At 48.4% G+C, this 15,939-nt stretch overlaps 1 protein-coding gene across 1 annotated transcript in view; it reads right to left on the bottom strand.

The window, feature by feature from the left end:
- SLC4A5 (solute carrier family 4 member 5) overlaps positions 1-15,939 on the bottom strand; it is an 85,915-nt gene that overhangs the window by 1,995 nt on the left and 67,981 nt on the right. The window contains 5 exon segments of the mRNA NM_001315666.1: positions 3,188-3,255; positions 4,331-4,415; positions 6,600-6,755; positions 9,577-9,750; positions 10,739-10,807. Coding sequence (NP_001302595.1) covers positions 3,221-3,255; positions 4,331-4,415; positions 6,600-6,755; positions 9,577-9,750; positions 10,739-10,807 — 519 coding nt within the window. The 3' untranslated portion in view covers positions 3,188-3,220.

The following is a 15,939-nucleotide window of genomic DNA, read 5'->3' as shown; positions in this document are numbered from 1 at the left end:
AGAATGATTTATCTAGTATTTGCTGTTTTTAATGCTGTCCCCCAGAACAGGACTCTAGTGCAAATAGTTTTTTTTTTTTTTTTTTTGGCTGCACCCAAGGTATACAAAAATTCTCAGGCCAGGGTAATTTCTGGGCCAGGGATTGAACCTGGGCCACATCAGTAACCCGAGACACAGCAGTGACGGTGATGGATCCTTAACCCGCTGAGCCACCGGGGAACTCCTGTCTTTGCTTTTGAATGCTTTTTTTTTTTTTTTTTTAAGGCTTCACATGCAGCATTTGGAAGTTCCTGGGCTCGGGGTTGAATTGGAGGTGTAGCTGCCAACCTACACCACAGCTTGAGGCAATGCCAAATCCTAAACCCACTGAGCAAGGCCAGGGATCGAACCCATGTCCTCGTGGATACTAGTCAGTTTCATTACCACTGAGCCACAATGGGAACTCCTGCTTTTGAACTCTTAATACATCACAGGAACTAGCAGTATCTTATCTTCTTGGTCTTCAGCTGTAGCCATTACTGGTCTTTCTCTGTTTCAGCCTATTTTTCACATTGCTGCCAAAGGGAACTTTCTGGGTCACAAAGCTGACTGTGGTGCTCACTGTTCAAAGGAGAGAATCCAGCCTCCTTAGCCTGGCGAGACCAGAACCTGCCATGCCAACGCTCCTGCCGGCTTGCAGTTTGCCCGCCCCATCCTGGGTTCTCTGCCTTGTGTCTGTGTGGTATTTCAGGCCTCTTCTCAATACCGATAGTGCCCCCTTCTTGTCTCTCTTTTTTGCCTTAACATCTGGCAGACTCCCATCTGCTGTTGCTAGGCTCTCTGGGTAAGGCAGATCCCTCTTAGAGCCTGTCCTTTCTCTTCTCTGTGCACCGTGGTCCATGCCTGTGGTGCTCTACGTCTTTGTTCACACGTCTGTCAATATATTCTTAGGGATCAACCATGCCTGGCAGATCATGGAGCTTAAACTTTGTCAAATTAGGAGTTCCTCTCGTGGCACAGTGGTTAATGAATCCGACTAGGAACCATGAGGTTGCAGGTTCGATCCCTGGCCTTGCTCAGTGGGTTAAGGTTCCAGCGTTGCCATGGGCTGTGGTGTAGGTTGCAGACGCGGCTCAGATCCCACGTTGCTGTGGCTCTGGCGTAGGCCAGTGACTACAGCTCCGATTGAACTCCCAGCCTGGAAACCTCCATATACTGCAGGAGAGGCCCTAGAGAAGGCAAAAAGACAAAACAAACAAACAAAAAAACTGTCAAATTAGATTATGGTGCTGAGTTTTTTCTTCCCGGAAATGGAATCCTGCCATCTAGTGGTCATTGCTTCCATCTGCTTCCACAGATTTGGTCAAAGTGTAGCTGGGCAGTGTCATTGCCAGGGACCAAATTGTCTGCAGTTCTGACCTGGTCCCATACTTTGTGCACTTTAACAGGTTTTTGGAAATGACCTATCCTGGTCCAGTATTTGTTCCAAATTCTCTCTCCACTAACTGAAAGGGAGCAATTAGAGATTTACTTTTGTGTGGGCTACTTTAGAATGAAAATAAATCAAGATAGAGTACTTTTCTCCTAACACATTTATACATAAAGAATAGTGTTGGAATTCCCAGTGTGTCTAAGCAGAAATGAATCTGACTAGCATCCATGAGGACGCAGGTTCGATCCCTGGCTTCGCTCAGTGAGTTAAGGATCTGGTGTTGCCATGAGCTGTGGTGTAGGTCACAGACGAGGCTTGGATCTGGCGTTACTGTGGCTGTGGTGTAGGTAGGCAGCTGTAGCTCCATTTCAGCCCCTAGCCTGGGAACCTCCATATGCTACGGGTGTGGCCCTAAAAAGACAAAAAAAAAAAAAAAAAAAAAGGAATAATGGCATTCAGGGTTTAGGAATAGCCCTGACTGGGGAGCTGGGAAAGCAGGCAGGGACATGGGACACTCTTGGCCTGTTGCTTAGGGAGTCTTATACTGGTGATAAATCTCTTATCCTGGCAAAAAAGGTTTTGAGTGATAACTCAAAAGATCCCGAACATGCTTCCTAAAATCTCTTGGGTGAGTGCCACTACATCTGGAGGCAGCTGCTCTAGGCCTGGGCTAGCCTGTGCTCTTACTCTTGGATCTGGCACAGAGTGCCTGCTGTCCAGTTTTGGGGCCTACTGGAACTGTCCTTACTATCTTACCGAGGAATGATTGAGGCAGACTTTCTGGCCTCTGAATTCCTCTTTTCCATTTTTGAGCCCCTGCTTATTTTCAGCTGTCAGGTAGCCCCACCTCTTTTGAGGGTGGCTTCTCATTAGGAACAGCAAGGAATCACATTGGTAGCATGGGAGTTCCTGGAAACTGGCCCTTGAACCTTTCTTGACTTTTTTTTTTGGTCTCCCCTGGATCATTGTTATTTAGTTAGCTGGGCTTGATACACTTTCTGACCTTTGCTAATTAACCATGTTATTTTTTTTTTGGTGGGGGAGGCCATGCCCTTGACAGCATGTGGAAGGTTCTGGGCCAGGGATTGAACCTGGGCCACAGCAGCCACGCAAGCCACTGCAGTGACAGTGTTGGATCCTTAACCTGATGCATCACAAGGGAACTCCAACCATGCTGTTATTTTATTCCACAGGGTATTAGAGTACCTGGTGGTTTAATCCTTAAAGTTCATTTATCCTGGCTTTCAATGATATATACTTAAATCATGTCTAGTTTCTTTCTTTTTCTTTCTTTCTTTCATGGCGGCACTTGTGGCATATGGAAGTTCCTGGGTTAGGGGTCGAATTGGACCCCAGATCCAAGCCACATCTGCAACCTACACTATGGCTTATGGCAACGCTGGATCCATCCACCACTGAGACCAGGGATCAAACCACATCCTTATGGACATTATGTCGGGTTCTTAACCCACTGAGCCAGAATGGGAACTCCCATGTCTAGTTTTTTTCTATTGTTTTCTTTTTTCAATATTGAGAGTTTTCATGCTACTTAATATTTTGTAACCATTTCCTTTTCTAAAGTTGAATAGCTTTGTGTGTTATAGTCATGCCATGTTGGTAAAAAGACCAATTTATTAGGACACTCATTGGTCTCCTGTGGTGGACCAGCAAAGGCCCAGACACTGGTGAGCCTGGGCCATCCTAAGCCTCTCGCCTCCTCAGCCATTGCCTGGTTTCCTATTTTAACACCCAAGGAATCTATCTCATGACTCTTACCTTCGGTCGAGTTCCGAATCACTGAAGGAAGAATCAGAGTGAGTAACTCCAACTGGAAGATCTTTTTCCTAACAGGAAAGTTAAAACATCAGATAAGGCGCAGGTCAGAGGGTACCCTCTTCCTCCAGTGCTTCCTCACTCACTCCTTCTCCTTTCTCTTCTTAAGCCCATGGCCAGGACTACACCAGGGGGATGCAGGGGCCACACAGAGATGGGTGGCTTCTGGGTTACTTATTCTGTCACCCAGAGGTGGGTGGGAGCCTGGGGAGGGCCAGGAAAGACTGAGGAAAGGAGCCGGGAGTACACACATGGGCAGGCGGAAGGAAGAAACTGGAGAAACTCGGAAAAAGGGGAGGTACTTCTGATGGGGAATGTGATGGGAAGCCCTTCCCTGGAGGGCCCTTGAGAGCTAGCAGGGCCCCTGCCCTGGGTCTTCGAGGAACGTGGCAGCCCTGTGTTAGCACCAGGGCCAAGACTCAGGTTGGTATCTCTCAGACCCCGCCCAGGACAGGCTGTGCTCTCCTGATGGTGAGACTGCCCACCAATAGCTGAGGCTGGGAGGGGGCAAAGGCGGCCGTAAAATCCCCCAGGATCTTCATGAGCCACATCTGATCCTTCCCAGGCAGCCTCCCTTTCACCATGGGGAGAATCTCCTGATTCATACGGAATCCACAGTCCAACCACGAGGACCTCGACTGATTGCTAATCCCAGGGTGATGCCACTTGTTTTCCTAAAGGGGACGACTCAGCCTAGATTTGAGCTCGCCATCATTTCAGCCACCACTGGCAAACAAGAGAGGCTCAGCCTTGTGTTGTGTTTGAATCCCTGCGGTCTGAAACAATGCAGGAGAGGGCCAGGCAGCCAGGCGGTGCCTCAGGCATCTAGGGACACCAGGGGGAAGGAAGGGAAGAGGGGTTCGCCTTAACGAAAGTGAAGATTGATCACTGAGGTCTATGGGGTTTAACTTGGGGCTTCCATCTGGTTGGAGTTCCAGTCCCTGTGGCCCAGTTCTCTTTGAACTCTGCCCAGCACCGGCGTCCTTTCAGATCTAAGACCATTAGCTCTAAGTGAAAGATGAAAGTTCCTTGAGGAAAAAGTGGAGGAAGAAGTAGAGAGGAAGAGACACCGTGTGTTTTACTTACTGGTGATGCAGTGGATACCGTTTTGGGGGTCTGATTGGACACTTTCCATGGGAATCGTTATAACTGAGGGAGGAGGGAACTGGGGCTGGAGAGAAACAGTGGGAAAAACTGATAAACACCACCAATGAAACAGTGTTGGCTTTTCTTGCCATGATGGAAAATACATGCATTTACAGTGGGCAAACTACAGCCTCTTCACATCCGGACTAAACAGCGGGCGCTGCAAATACCCGGGGGCCCACTGGGGACACTAGAAAGGACACAGCTCTTCCAGGAATGTTACTCATCAGTACAGTTTCAGCTGTCGTGGTAACCAGTCCCTAGGAAGTGCACCTCGCACATTAGCTGTGTGAAGACAGCTAAAATGAATTTATGGAAATCAAATACCATTTTTTCATTGAACATATTACATAATCCAGAGACGCTTTTCCCCACCCTTGAATATAGTTCTTGGCACATGGTAGTCACTCAAATATCTATTGAATGAATCAATGAAAGAATAAGTATTTGACTTTTATTTTTTTTTAATTTTTATTTCTATATATTTTTTGCTTTTTTAGGGCCACACTCACGGCACATGGAGGCTCCCAGGCTAGGAGTCCAATCCAAGCTATAGCTGCTGGTCTACACCACAGCCGCAGCAATGCAGGATCCAACCCGCCTCTGTGACCTACACCATAGCTCATGGCAACGGGGGGCCTTAACCCACTCAGCGAGGCCAGGGATCGAACCCGAAACCTCATGGTTCCTAGTCGGATTCGTTTCCACTGCACCACAACGGAAACTCTGTATTTGACTTTAAAAGACACTTCCCTCTCAGGTTCTTTTTTTCTCAGAACCTGCCTTTGCAAATCATCTAAATTATCAACGAAAAAAAATGTGAAGGAGGATGATGGGCCTCTGACCTTCGTGGAAGACGACACCAATTAAGGACCAAGGGATTATAACTCATCTATACTTTGATTTTTTTTAAAGGAAAAAGTTAAAACCAGACAACCCCAGGCGAGTTTGGGTCTGTCACTGTCATCAGAAAATGGTTTTAATCGTCACCAATGAATCAGCAAGGGTTTACCTATGAGCAGCTTTGATCTCAACAGGCAAGATTGCTAGGAAAACAGGTCAGGGTGAAGGCAGGGATGCGGGTTGGGGTCAAATGGGGAGAATGGGAGCCAGGCGTGGTGTGAGGGGTGGCATGGGCCGTATATGGGAAATGATCAGCTTCAAAGTCAGGCAGGGTTGTCTGAATTCCCTCCTAGACGTTTCGCTATATATCTGTCTTGACAGAGTCATTTCCCTTTTGGGGGACGGTTTCCTCGTCTGTAATGAGCACTTGAACTAGACAAGCTTTCTGCCTAATGTTTTGTGAGTTACTCGAAGCTCTGGACTGGTTTCTTGTCTGTTGACTCCCTGAATGTTTGGGGGGTGAGATGGGAGGAAGCGTGGGAGAAGAGGGGGGCAGGCGCGACAGCTGTGTGGTCCTGGGCACCCGGGGAATGTGGTCACTCTCCTCTCAGCGAGCACCTGCCCCTCCCCTCACCCCTCCAGTACCCTAGGGGCAGGCGCAAGCAAACCCCGTCCCCCAGTTCTCCCGCTTGTCCAGGAGTCCAGTCTACTAGGGAGTCCCCGTTGGACCCTTCCCCCGAGGCCTGCTCCATTCTTGGGGTCCGTCCTCCTCACTCCTCTGGGATAGGGCCAAGCTTTCTGTCCTGTTTCCCCAGGGACCTGCACTGCTGGGTTTTTTTTTTTTTTTTTTCATTTTTGTTGTTATTGTTTTGCTTTTTAGGGCCACACCCGCAACACCTGGAAGTTCCCAGGCTTGGGGTGGATTCAGAGCTACAGCTGCCAGCCTACAGCACAGCCACAGCAACACGGGATCTGAGCCACATCTGTGACCTACACCACAGCTCATGGCAACGTCGGATCCCCGACCCACTGAGCAGAGCCAGGGATTGAACCCTCATCCTCATGGATACTGCACCACAATGGGAACTCCTGCACTGCTGTTGGTAAAGCCCGAGGATCCACAGGAATGGGGGGAGTGGGCGTGGCCAGCCAGCTTGCCCCTGGGGAGGGGGGCCCATTCCCTCTGGGTCTTCCCCCTCCCCCGCCCCCCCCCCCCCCCCCGAGAGTAGTCACAGAAACAGACAGGACCTTGGCACACAGACCAAGCCTGGCCGGGCAGTGGCTCTGGCTACCTGAGAAGCCACCCCTCCCTGCCAGGGCGGCGGAGGGAGGGTCTCCGGATCCCCTCCCCCCACATCCTTCCCACCTCCTCGTCACTGTCCTCCTGGGCCCCTTTCCTTCTCTTCTTTTTCTTATCCACCTCCTTCTTCTCCTTCTCTGGGAGGATGTTGTCAATCCAGGCCAGGTCATGCTGGGAGAAGATGAGGTCCAGAAGCCTTCGCACGATGATGAGGCCCAAGATCTGCAATGAGAGGTCAGAGAACACCCCGGGCTCAAGACCTTGAACCTGGGCAGTTTTTTTCTCCTTCAGTCAGCTGTGTTCAGGGACTTTTCCTGGTGTCTTTGGAACCATCCCAAGTCTCCCCCCAAATCATTGTTCAAATCCCACCCACCTTGGACCCCCTCATTTGGCCTTTCTTCAGTTTAGTGGCAGTGCCTCCCAGGGATATGGAGGAACAGAGCCTGTGACAGCCGAGGTGGGGACCGTGGGCTGGAGAACTACGGTTATTCTTTTTTTTTTTTTTAAGCTGTGACCGAGGCATGCAGAAGTTCCTAGGTGAGGGATCAACCCTCTGCCACAGCAGCGATCCAAGCCACAGCAGTGACAACCCACTGCTGGATCCTTAACCCACAGCGCCACCAGGGACTTCCAACAGTTATTCTTTAAATTAGGGGTTCTCAGACTTGAGCTGGCATCGAATGACCTGGAGGGCTGTGGGTGCCCACACACTGCTAGGTGCTGGGTGACTTTCCAACCCAGCAGGTCTGGCCTGGGGCCTGAGACTTCGCATCTCTAATGAGATTCCCCAGAGATGCTGATGCTGCTGATTTGGGGATCACACTTCGAGAGCGGCTGTCCCTCTGCCCCTATTTCTGAGAGAAGCTGGATAAAATATACTGACAAAGCTGCAATATTTTGTTGTTGTTGTTGTCTTTTTAGGGCAGCACCCACAGCATATGTAAATTCCCAGGCTAGGAGTTGAATCGGAGCTGGAGCTGCCAGCCTACCCCACAGTTCACAGCAATGCCGGATCCTTGACCCACTGAGTGAGGCCAGGGATCGAACGCACATTCTCATTGTTACTAGCTGGGATGGTTACTGCTGAGCCACGATGGGAACTCCATATCTGCAATTTTTAAAGGAAAGCCTGGAAAGTTTTGTTCTAGTCAGGATAAACAAAGGAAAAACATTTGCTCTTTGGGGAAGATTAAATAGCTTTTAATAAACACAATGGGTCCAGGTAGCTAGTTATGAATACTGTTCTTTTTACCACTGAGAACTGGTCATTAAATGAAGTCAGGGAGAAAATCATCCTGCTGGATTTAATCCTACTTCGTCACTGACCCTGAATCTTGGGAACAAGTAGAGCTTGAGAGTTGGACAGACCTGGATTTTCAAATGCCTGGCTCTGGAAATGGATGGTGGTTGCTAGGGGCAAGGGTGGGAAGAGGGGCTGTCTACACAGGGACAACAGAATTTTAGAGGTAATAGAACTGTTTCTGTATCATGACTATGGTGGTAGAATCACTGCTCTGTGATGTGTCAAACTCTTAGGACCCACAGAGTGAACTTGACTGCATGTAAATTTGAAAATATCAGTGTGGGGGAAGGTATGAATCTTGGCTCTCTGAGCCTCAGTCTTACAGTCTATAAAATGGGGTTACCAGCAGTACTTTAGGGTCGGGGTGAACTAAATAAAACAGCACTCAGTACATGCCCATCATGTCCTTTCTCCTCATCCCCTCTGAACCCCCACGAGGGCGCTGCTGGGGAGGATCCATTTCATTTTCCCTAGAGGGGTGGTTTTCCACCTTGGCTGCATGTTTGTGCTTACCTGTAGCACTTATTACAAATACCAGTGCCTAGGTTTTTTTCCAAGAGATTCTGATTTAATTTATCTGGGTTGTGACCTGGGCAGATGTAGTTTTAAAAAGTTCCCACTTGGGGAGTTCCCATCATGGCGCAGTGGTTAATGAATCCGACTAGGAACCATGAGGTTGCGGGTTCCATCCCTGGCCTTGCTCAATGGGTTAAGGATCCGAGCTGTGGTGTAGGTTGTAGACACGGCTCGGATCCCGAGTTGATGTGGCTCTGGCACAGGCCGGCGGCTACAACTCCAATTCGACCCCTAGCCTGGGAACCTCCATATGCCACAGGAGTGGCCCAAGAAATGGCAAAAAGACAAAAAAATAAAAAAATAAAAATAAAGAAAAAAAATAAAAGTTCCCACTTAGGAGCAGCCAGGGTCAAGAATCACTGACTACTGGGAAGGTATATTTCACATCCTGCTTCTGTGTCCTCACTTTGGTCCCTAATCCAGCTCTGCACCTAGAGGTTCCCCCAAGCCTTTGCCCACAGTGCCCTCACTCCCCCATTCTCCACTCCCCAGCAGGGGCAGAGGCCACAGTCATCCCCCGTTCCCTCAATCTAGAGGCCAGATGTAGTATGTTGTGTCTTTTCTTCTTTCCACTTTTTATTTTGGAGTAATTTCAAACTTATGCACAATTTCAAAGAACTCCCACGTGCTCCCCCTGGCTTCTCCAAACCACGTCATGTTCATAACATTAGACTCAAGTTCTAAATCTCTGTTTCTACTGCCTCCCACCCTATCCCCCCATTTATCGTCCCAAATTCTGTTATTTTGAAGGGTGAAGAGATTTATGTTTAGTGCAGATTTCATTCTGCCCTTGCTTTGAATTTTAGCAATGGGGTACACGGTCTTATTCGATTTGTCCAGTATCGCCTTGTGCCCCAGAATTGAGGAGGCTGGGCAGCTTTTGCGTTCTCACTGGGCCACCCTCTCCTGAGCCGTGTGGCAACGGGCGTGTCGGCTGTCACTGCAACGTCCACCCAGTGCACAGACCTTCCCGCACCCCCCACCCATATCCCCCCTCCCCCGCCTCATCTTGCCTGGAGTCACAACCCAAAACTCCATCTGTGCCTGCCTTGTGACCCCGAGCGAGTGGGGCTGTTGCAGAGGAGAAGGCTAGGGTGGATCTCCCCGTGGACACCTTCCCAGGCTGAACCTGCCGAGAAGGAGGGGGAAGCCCACATGTCTTACCATGACTGGGAAGATGATGGCGGCCACTGTGGACTTGAGGATCCAGAGCACAGCCAAGCAGAGTATCTGCACCAGGGTGAAGAGGTGGATCCGGCGCAGGGGCACGTGCCGCAGGAAGGCATAGTCCGGTTGGTGCTTGGCCGGCATCAGAAAGAGTTTGCAGCGATCCCAGAACTGGCGAGGACAGTGCAAGACTCAGTCAGGCCAAGGGGACCCTGGCGGCCCTGCTGGGGCCTTGGGATGGGTGGAGTGGGTGCTGCAGTAGGGTCTCATAGAGGGGAACCCCTGGCTAGGCCTTAAGGATGCAAAGGAGGGGGACTGGAGGTCTAGGAGGACATATAGCGAGATGTTATGGGGGCTGGGACTGAGCCCTGGGTGAGGGGTACAGCCCTGGAGCTGGCCCATTGAGCTCTGTACACATTCAAGGAAAATGCAACTCAACAGCAGCACAAGCTATATCCAAGACATCTGTTGATCCTGGTACACACAGACCAAAACAAAACAATGTTTTCTTCTGTGCAAATTGCCTTAGAGAAGAGGGAGGTGTGGTACAATGCTCACAGGAGTCAGCCCCATCTGTTTTGTTGTTGTTGTTGTTTTTCGACTTTTTGCCTTTCCTGGGGCTGCTCTTGTGGCATATGGAGATTCCCAGGCTAGGGGTCCAATCGGAGCTGCAGCCACTGGCCTATGCCACAGCCACAGCCACCTCAGATCCAAGCCATGTCTGCAACCTACATCACAGCTCATGGCAATGCTGGATCCTCAACCCAGTGAGCAAGGCCAGGGATCGAACCTGAAACCCCATGGTTCTCAGTCGGATTCGTTAACCACTGTGCCATGACGGGAACTCCCCTGTTTGTTTGCTTGTTTATTTGTTTTGTCTTTTTAGGGCTGCACCCGCAGCATATGGAAGTTCCCAGGCTAGGGGTGGAAATGGAGCTACAGCCGATGGCCTATGCCATAGCCACAGCAATACGGCATCTGAGCAATGTCTGTGACTACACCACAGCTCACGGTAACGCCAGATCCTAAACTGAGCAAGGCCAGGGATCGAACCCATGATGAGCCACAATGGGAATTCCCTCCCATCTGGGTTTTGAATGCCGAGCCTGTTTCCTCATCTGTAAAATGAGGATCAGAGGACCCAAGGGGAGAGCCTTACCTGGATGCCATTCAGGGAGGCCACACCCATGTAGAGGAAGACCCCATACAGCACTGGCAGCGGGATGTACTGAAATGAGAGAGGGAAGCAGAGCTGTGGCTTGGGCCTCTGCCCAAGCAGGCGGTCGGCCACCCTGTTCTGGACAACAGTGCCTGCCAAGCTCCAGAGGCAGCCCGGCCAGCTTCGGCTTTCTCCAAGTGGAGAAAAGAGCAGGATGTTTGGAGGAATGAAGCGTCTGTGAACAGATCTAGAGCCAGAGTGTCCGTGGGGAAGGTGATGCTCGCTGGGTCCCTCCTTCCCTTTCTCTCGCTGGAGTAGCTAGCCCAGGGGACAGCTGAGCTCCCAGCCTGGTCCCCCGCTTTAGCGCCTGCAGAAACCATGTGGTCCGGCTGAAGTCATCCCTTCTGGAACACACACTGCTCATTCCTGCCAGTCCCTGCCCACCTCCAGCCCTAGCTGGGGCCACCTACACCGCACTGCTCAGCGGGCACCGGGCTGGGGAGCTTTGATGAGCTGATGTGCTCATGAGCTGGGAGGGAGGTACCTGCTGAGGAACAAAACACATGCATCATATACAATCTGGTAAAGAAGCAACACAGAAGTGTATTGGAATTCCTGTTGTGGCTCAGCGGAAACGAATCTGACTAGTATCCATGAGGATGTGGATTTGATCCCTGGCCTCGCTCAGTGGGTTAATGATCCGGCGTTGCTGTGAGCCATGGTGTATGTCAAAGATGCAGCTCATGGTGTATGTCATTGCTGTGGCTGTGGCGAGGGCCAGCAGCTATAGCTCTGATTCGACCCCTGGCCTAGGAACCTCCGTATGCTGCGATTGCGGCCCTAAAAAGACAAAAAAGAAAAAAAAAAGAACAACAACAAAAGAACAGAAGTGTATGAAGTAACCATAACCTGTGACAGCTAAGTACTGATTGCTTAGTGGGAATCTCATCTAACTTTTTCTCTTTTCCTTTTTTTCTTTTTACGGCTGCACCTGCGGCATATGGAAATTCCTGGGCCAGGGGTCAAATCAGAGCTGCAGCTGCTGGCCTTCAACACAGCCACAGCAATGCCAGATCTGAGCCACATACGCAGTCTACACTGCAGCTTGCAGCAACACTGGATCCTAAACCCACTGATCAAGGCCAGGGATCGAACCTGCATCTTCCTGGACATTATGTCGGGTTCTTAACCCACTGAATCACAATGGGAACTCCAAGAGAAATAAAATCTTAAAAGACTAAGCTATAGTCAGTAATAACACACATATAAGATGGCTTAAAACTTCCCTTTTGCCCTAATGAGTATGAAAACCACATCAAACAGGAGAACTAGCCTATCTTAGATAATTTGTAGTTATCAGTGACTGACTATAAGTCACCTCACTATCAAGCCCAGGGAATTGTCTGAAGTCCTGTCAAGTGCAAGCTGAAGAAGTTTTCTTAGAAAATTCCAAAGGCCCATGATATCACATTCTGACCAGTTGTGGGCTGTGATCTACAATTCTAGATTAATCAGTGCAAATCTTTCTTGGTTGTCTGGGAAAGACCCTTTTCAAATATTATTGACACAGTAAAGCGGCAAAAAGGGGCCTCTAGTGTCAGCTTTCTACCACCTGTTAAATCAGTCACAGTCCTAGGAACATAAGGATGTCAGAGTCTTCCGGAGTTCCTGTTGTGGCACTGTGGTTAATAAATCCTACTAGGAACCATGAGGTTGCAGGTTCGATCCCCGGCCTCGCTCAGTGGGTTAAGGATCCGGCATTGCCGTGAGCTGTGGTGTAGGTTGCAGATGCGGCTCGGAGGCTCGGATCCCGCATTGCTGTGGCTCTGGTGTAGGCCGGTGGCTACAACTACGATTAGACCCCTAGCCTGGGAACCTCCATGTGCCGTGGGAGCGGCCCTAGAAAAGGCAAAAAGACACACACACACACACACACACACACACACACACACACACACACAAGGGACTTCAGAGTCTTCCTATATAATTTGAGGCTGAGACCATGAGAACAACATGGGGATCAGAAGGGGTGCTTCTGACATGGTAAGGAGTTCTTCTGAGAGAGAATGCAGAAGTCCACAGTCCTGAAGAACTGTGGCGTGGTGCCAGCAAAAAAGGAAACAGAACGAAAAACATTTGGGGCTTGGGAATTTAGAATCCACAGAGCTCAGTGTGTAAGACATTTCTGCTGCCCATCAGGTAGATGGTCACTTCATTCCCCAGTGCCCTCACTGGGCAAGATAAACAAATGTTTGCAAATTGGTGATGGAAGGACTAAAGATTATCACGGATCCTCTATTAAACATCACGGGGTCTAAAATCAGTCCAGGAGTTCCCGTCATGGCTCAGCAGGTTAAGAGTCCAATTAGTATCCACAAGGATGCAGGTTTGATCCCTGGCCTCACTCAGTGTGTTGAGGATCTGGCATTGTCATGAGCTGTGATGTAGGTCGCAGATGTGGCTCAGATGCCCTATTGGTGTGACTGTGGTGTAGGCTGGCAGCTGTAGCTCCTATTCGACCCCTAGCCTGGGAACTTCCATATGCCGCAGTTGCGGCCCTAAAAATAAAAATAAAAATGAAAATAAATAAATAAATAAATAAAATCAGTCCAATCATCTATTGATTCAGAGAGAGGGGTGGTGGGTGAATTTCTTCCTTGCTGCTCTATGTGTGATATTTGGACTAGCATCATTGGCACCACTGGTGATTTTGTTAAAAATGCAGAATTTGTGGGCCCTACACAGACCTACTGAGTCAATATCTTCATTTAACAAGATTCCCAGGTGATTTTTTTGGGGGGTGGGTGGCTTTTTTCTTTTAAAGGGCCACACCTACGGCATATGGAAGTTCTCATGCTAAGGGTTGAATTGGAGCTGCAGCTGCCAACCTACACCAAAGCTCAGGGCAACATCAGATCCTTAACCACTGAGTGAGGCCAGGGATCAAATCCACGTCCTCATGGATACTAGCTGAATTTGTTAGTGCTGAGCCATAACAGGAACTCCATCCAAGGTGATTTTTTAATACATATTAAAATTTTTAAATTAAAGTGTAATTGATTTACAACGCCATGTTAGTGTCAGGTTATAGCACAGTGATTCAGAAATATATATATTCTTTTATATATATATAATATATATTCTTTTTTTAGATTCTTTTCCTTATAGGTTATTACGAAAAATTGAGTATAGTTCCCTGGGCTATACAGTAGGTCCTTGTTGGTCATCTATTTTGTATATAGTGGTAAGTATACATTAAAATTTAAGAAGCCCTGGAATAGAATTCTGTTGGAAGAAATAGTACAAAAATGTGGGCTCAGCTAGTTGTGGCTCCCGTTGTGGCTCAGCTAGTTAAGAACGCAACTAGTATCCATGAGGATCCCTGGCCTCGATCAGTGGGTTAAGGATCTGGCGTTGTCGCAAGCAGTGGCGTAGGTTGCAGATGCAGCTCCAATCTGGCATTGCTGTGACTGTGGCACAGGCTGGCAGCCGCAGTTCTGAATCGATCCCTAGACTGGGAACCTCCATATGCCATAGATGCAGGCCTAAAAAGGCCCCCCACCTCCAAAAAAATCATGATCTCAGGCTCTCTAGTGTAAGTTCTCTGTAAGTCTAGTCCTTGGCTATGCCTAATTTGACAGAACTGGACAAATTTACAGTTGCAAAATGTTAAATAATTTTTATGGAAAATTTTTTCTTTTCTTTTCTTTTTTTTTTTGGCTTTTTGGCTTTTTAGGGCTGCACCCACGGCATATGGAAGTTCCCAGGCTAGGAGTAGAATTGGACCTGCAGCTGCCGGCCTATACCACAGCCATAGCAATGCCAGATCCAAGCCCGCTGATTCTTAACCCACTGAGCGGGGCCAGGGATCGAATCCACGTCCTCATGGATACTAGTCAGGTTCCTTACTACTGAGCCACAAGGGGAACTCTCTACACATCATTTAAAAGTTGACCATCACGACTTCCCTGATGGCTCATCTGGTTAAGGATCCGGCTATGGTGCAGGTTCAATCTCTGGCCTGGGAACTTCTGCATGCCACGGGGTGGAGGCCAAAAAAAAAAAAAAAAAAGAATTTAAAGGATGACCATCAAAGGCTTTGGCAGTGCCAACTCTTCTGGGCAGAAATACTTTCATTTTAATTACTTTAAGGATATTCTGTAGACATACAATCTATATGAAGAAGATAGACAATATTGGTACAAAAACAAAAATTTACTAAAATCAGGTATGTCAAACATGAGTGCAAAACACTTGAAAATTTATACTCCTAATGTAATAAATGTGCCCATAAGATAACTGATTAAAATGCAAACGGAACAAGAGGAGGTAAAGGAGTGGAATTTTCTAACTGCTCTGTTTTCTATTCAAATACAAACAAGAGCTTGTGTGAAAGGACTAAATTGCTGAACACGCAGCGGCTGGGCAGCACTGCATCTTCACGCTGCATCTGTGAAGGGTTTGTAGGAACTTTTTGCCCCTAATGCGTGTGTTCTGAGATTGGAGTTTTTTATGTACAGACTCCTTTGTTAAACAGTATCAGGATTAACAGGCACAGTAGTTCTTAGGAGCACTCTCCGCAGAAGTAAATATTCCCTGGCCACTTAAAATACCCTTTAAAATAAATAAAATAAAATAAAATAAAATGCCCTTTTAAAGAAACAAAATGCCTACCCATCTGCTTCCTGCAAAATGGGAACATCCCTTAAAAAAAAAAAAATAACCGGAGTTCCCATTGAGGCTCAGTGGTTAACAAACCTGACTAGTATCCATGAGGATGTGGGTTCGATCCCTGGCCTTGCTCAGTGGGTTAAGGATCTGGCGTGGCCGTGAGCTGTGGTGTAGGTTGCAGACACGGCTCGGATCCTGCATTGCTGTGGCTCTGGTGCTGGCCGGCAGCTACAGCTCCAATTAGACCCCTAGCCTGGGAACCTCCACATGCCACGGAGCAGCCCTAGAAATGGCAAAAAAGACAAAAAGAAAAAAGAAAGAAAAAGGGCCACTGATAGGTCTTAGGTACTGAATCATAACTCCCACCCCCAATCCATATGTTCAAAGTCCTATCCTCTAGTTAGGTTCGAATTTGGAGATAGCTCCTTTACAAAGGTAATGAAAGTAAAATAGTCACATGGGTGAAGCCTAATTCAATATGAACAGTGTTCTTTTTTTTTTTTTTTTTTGTCTTTTTTGTCTTTTTTTGC

Source organism: Sus scrofa, chromosome 3 (assembly GCF_000003025.6).
Source record: "Sus scrofa isolate TJ Tabasco breed Duroc chromosome 3, Sscrofa11.1, whole genome shotgun sequence".
In the NCBI taxonomy this organism is placed as follows: Eukaryota; Metazoa; Chordata; class Mammalia; order Artiodactyla; family Suidae; genus Sus; species Sus scrofa.
Note: the sequence above shows the minus strand (reverse complement) of the source record. Positions and strands in the feature narration are given on the sequence as shown.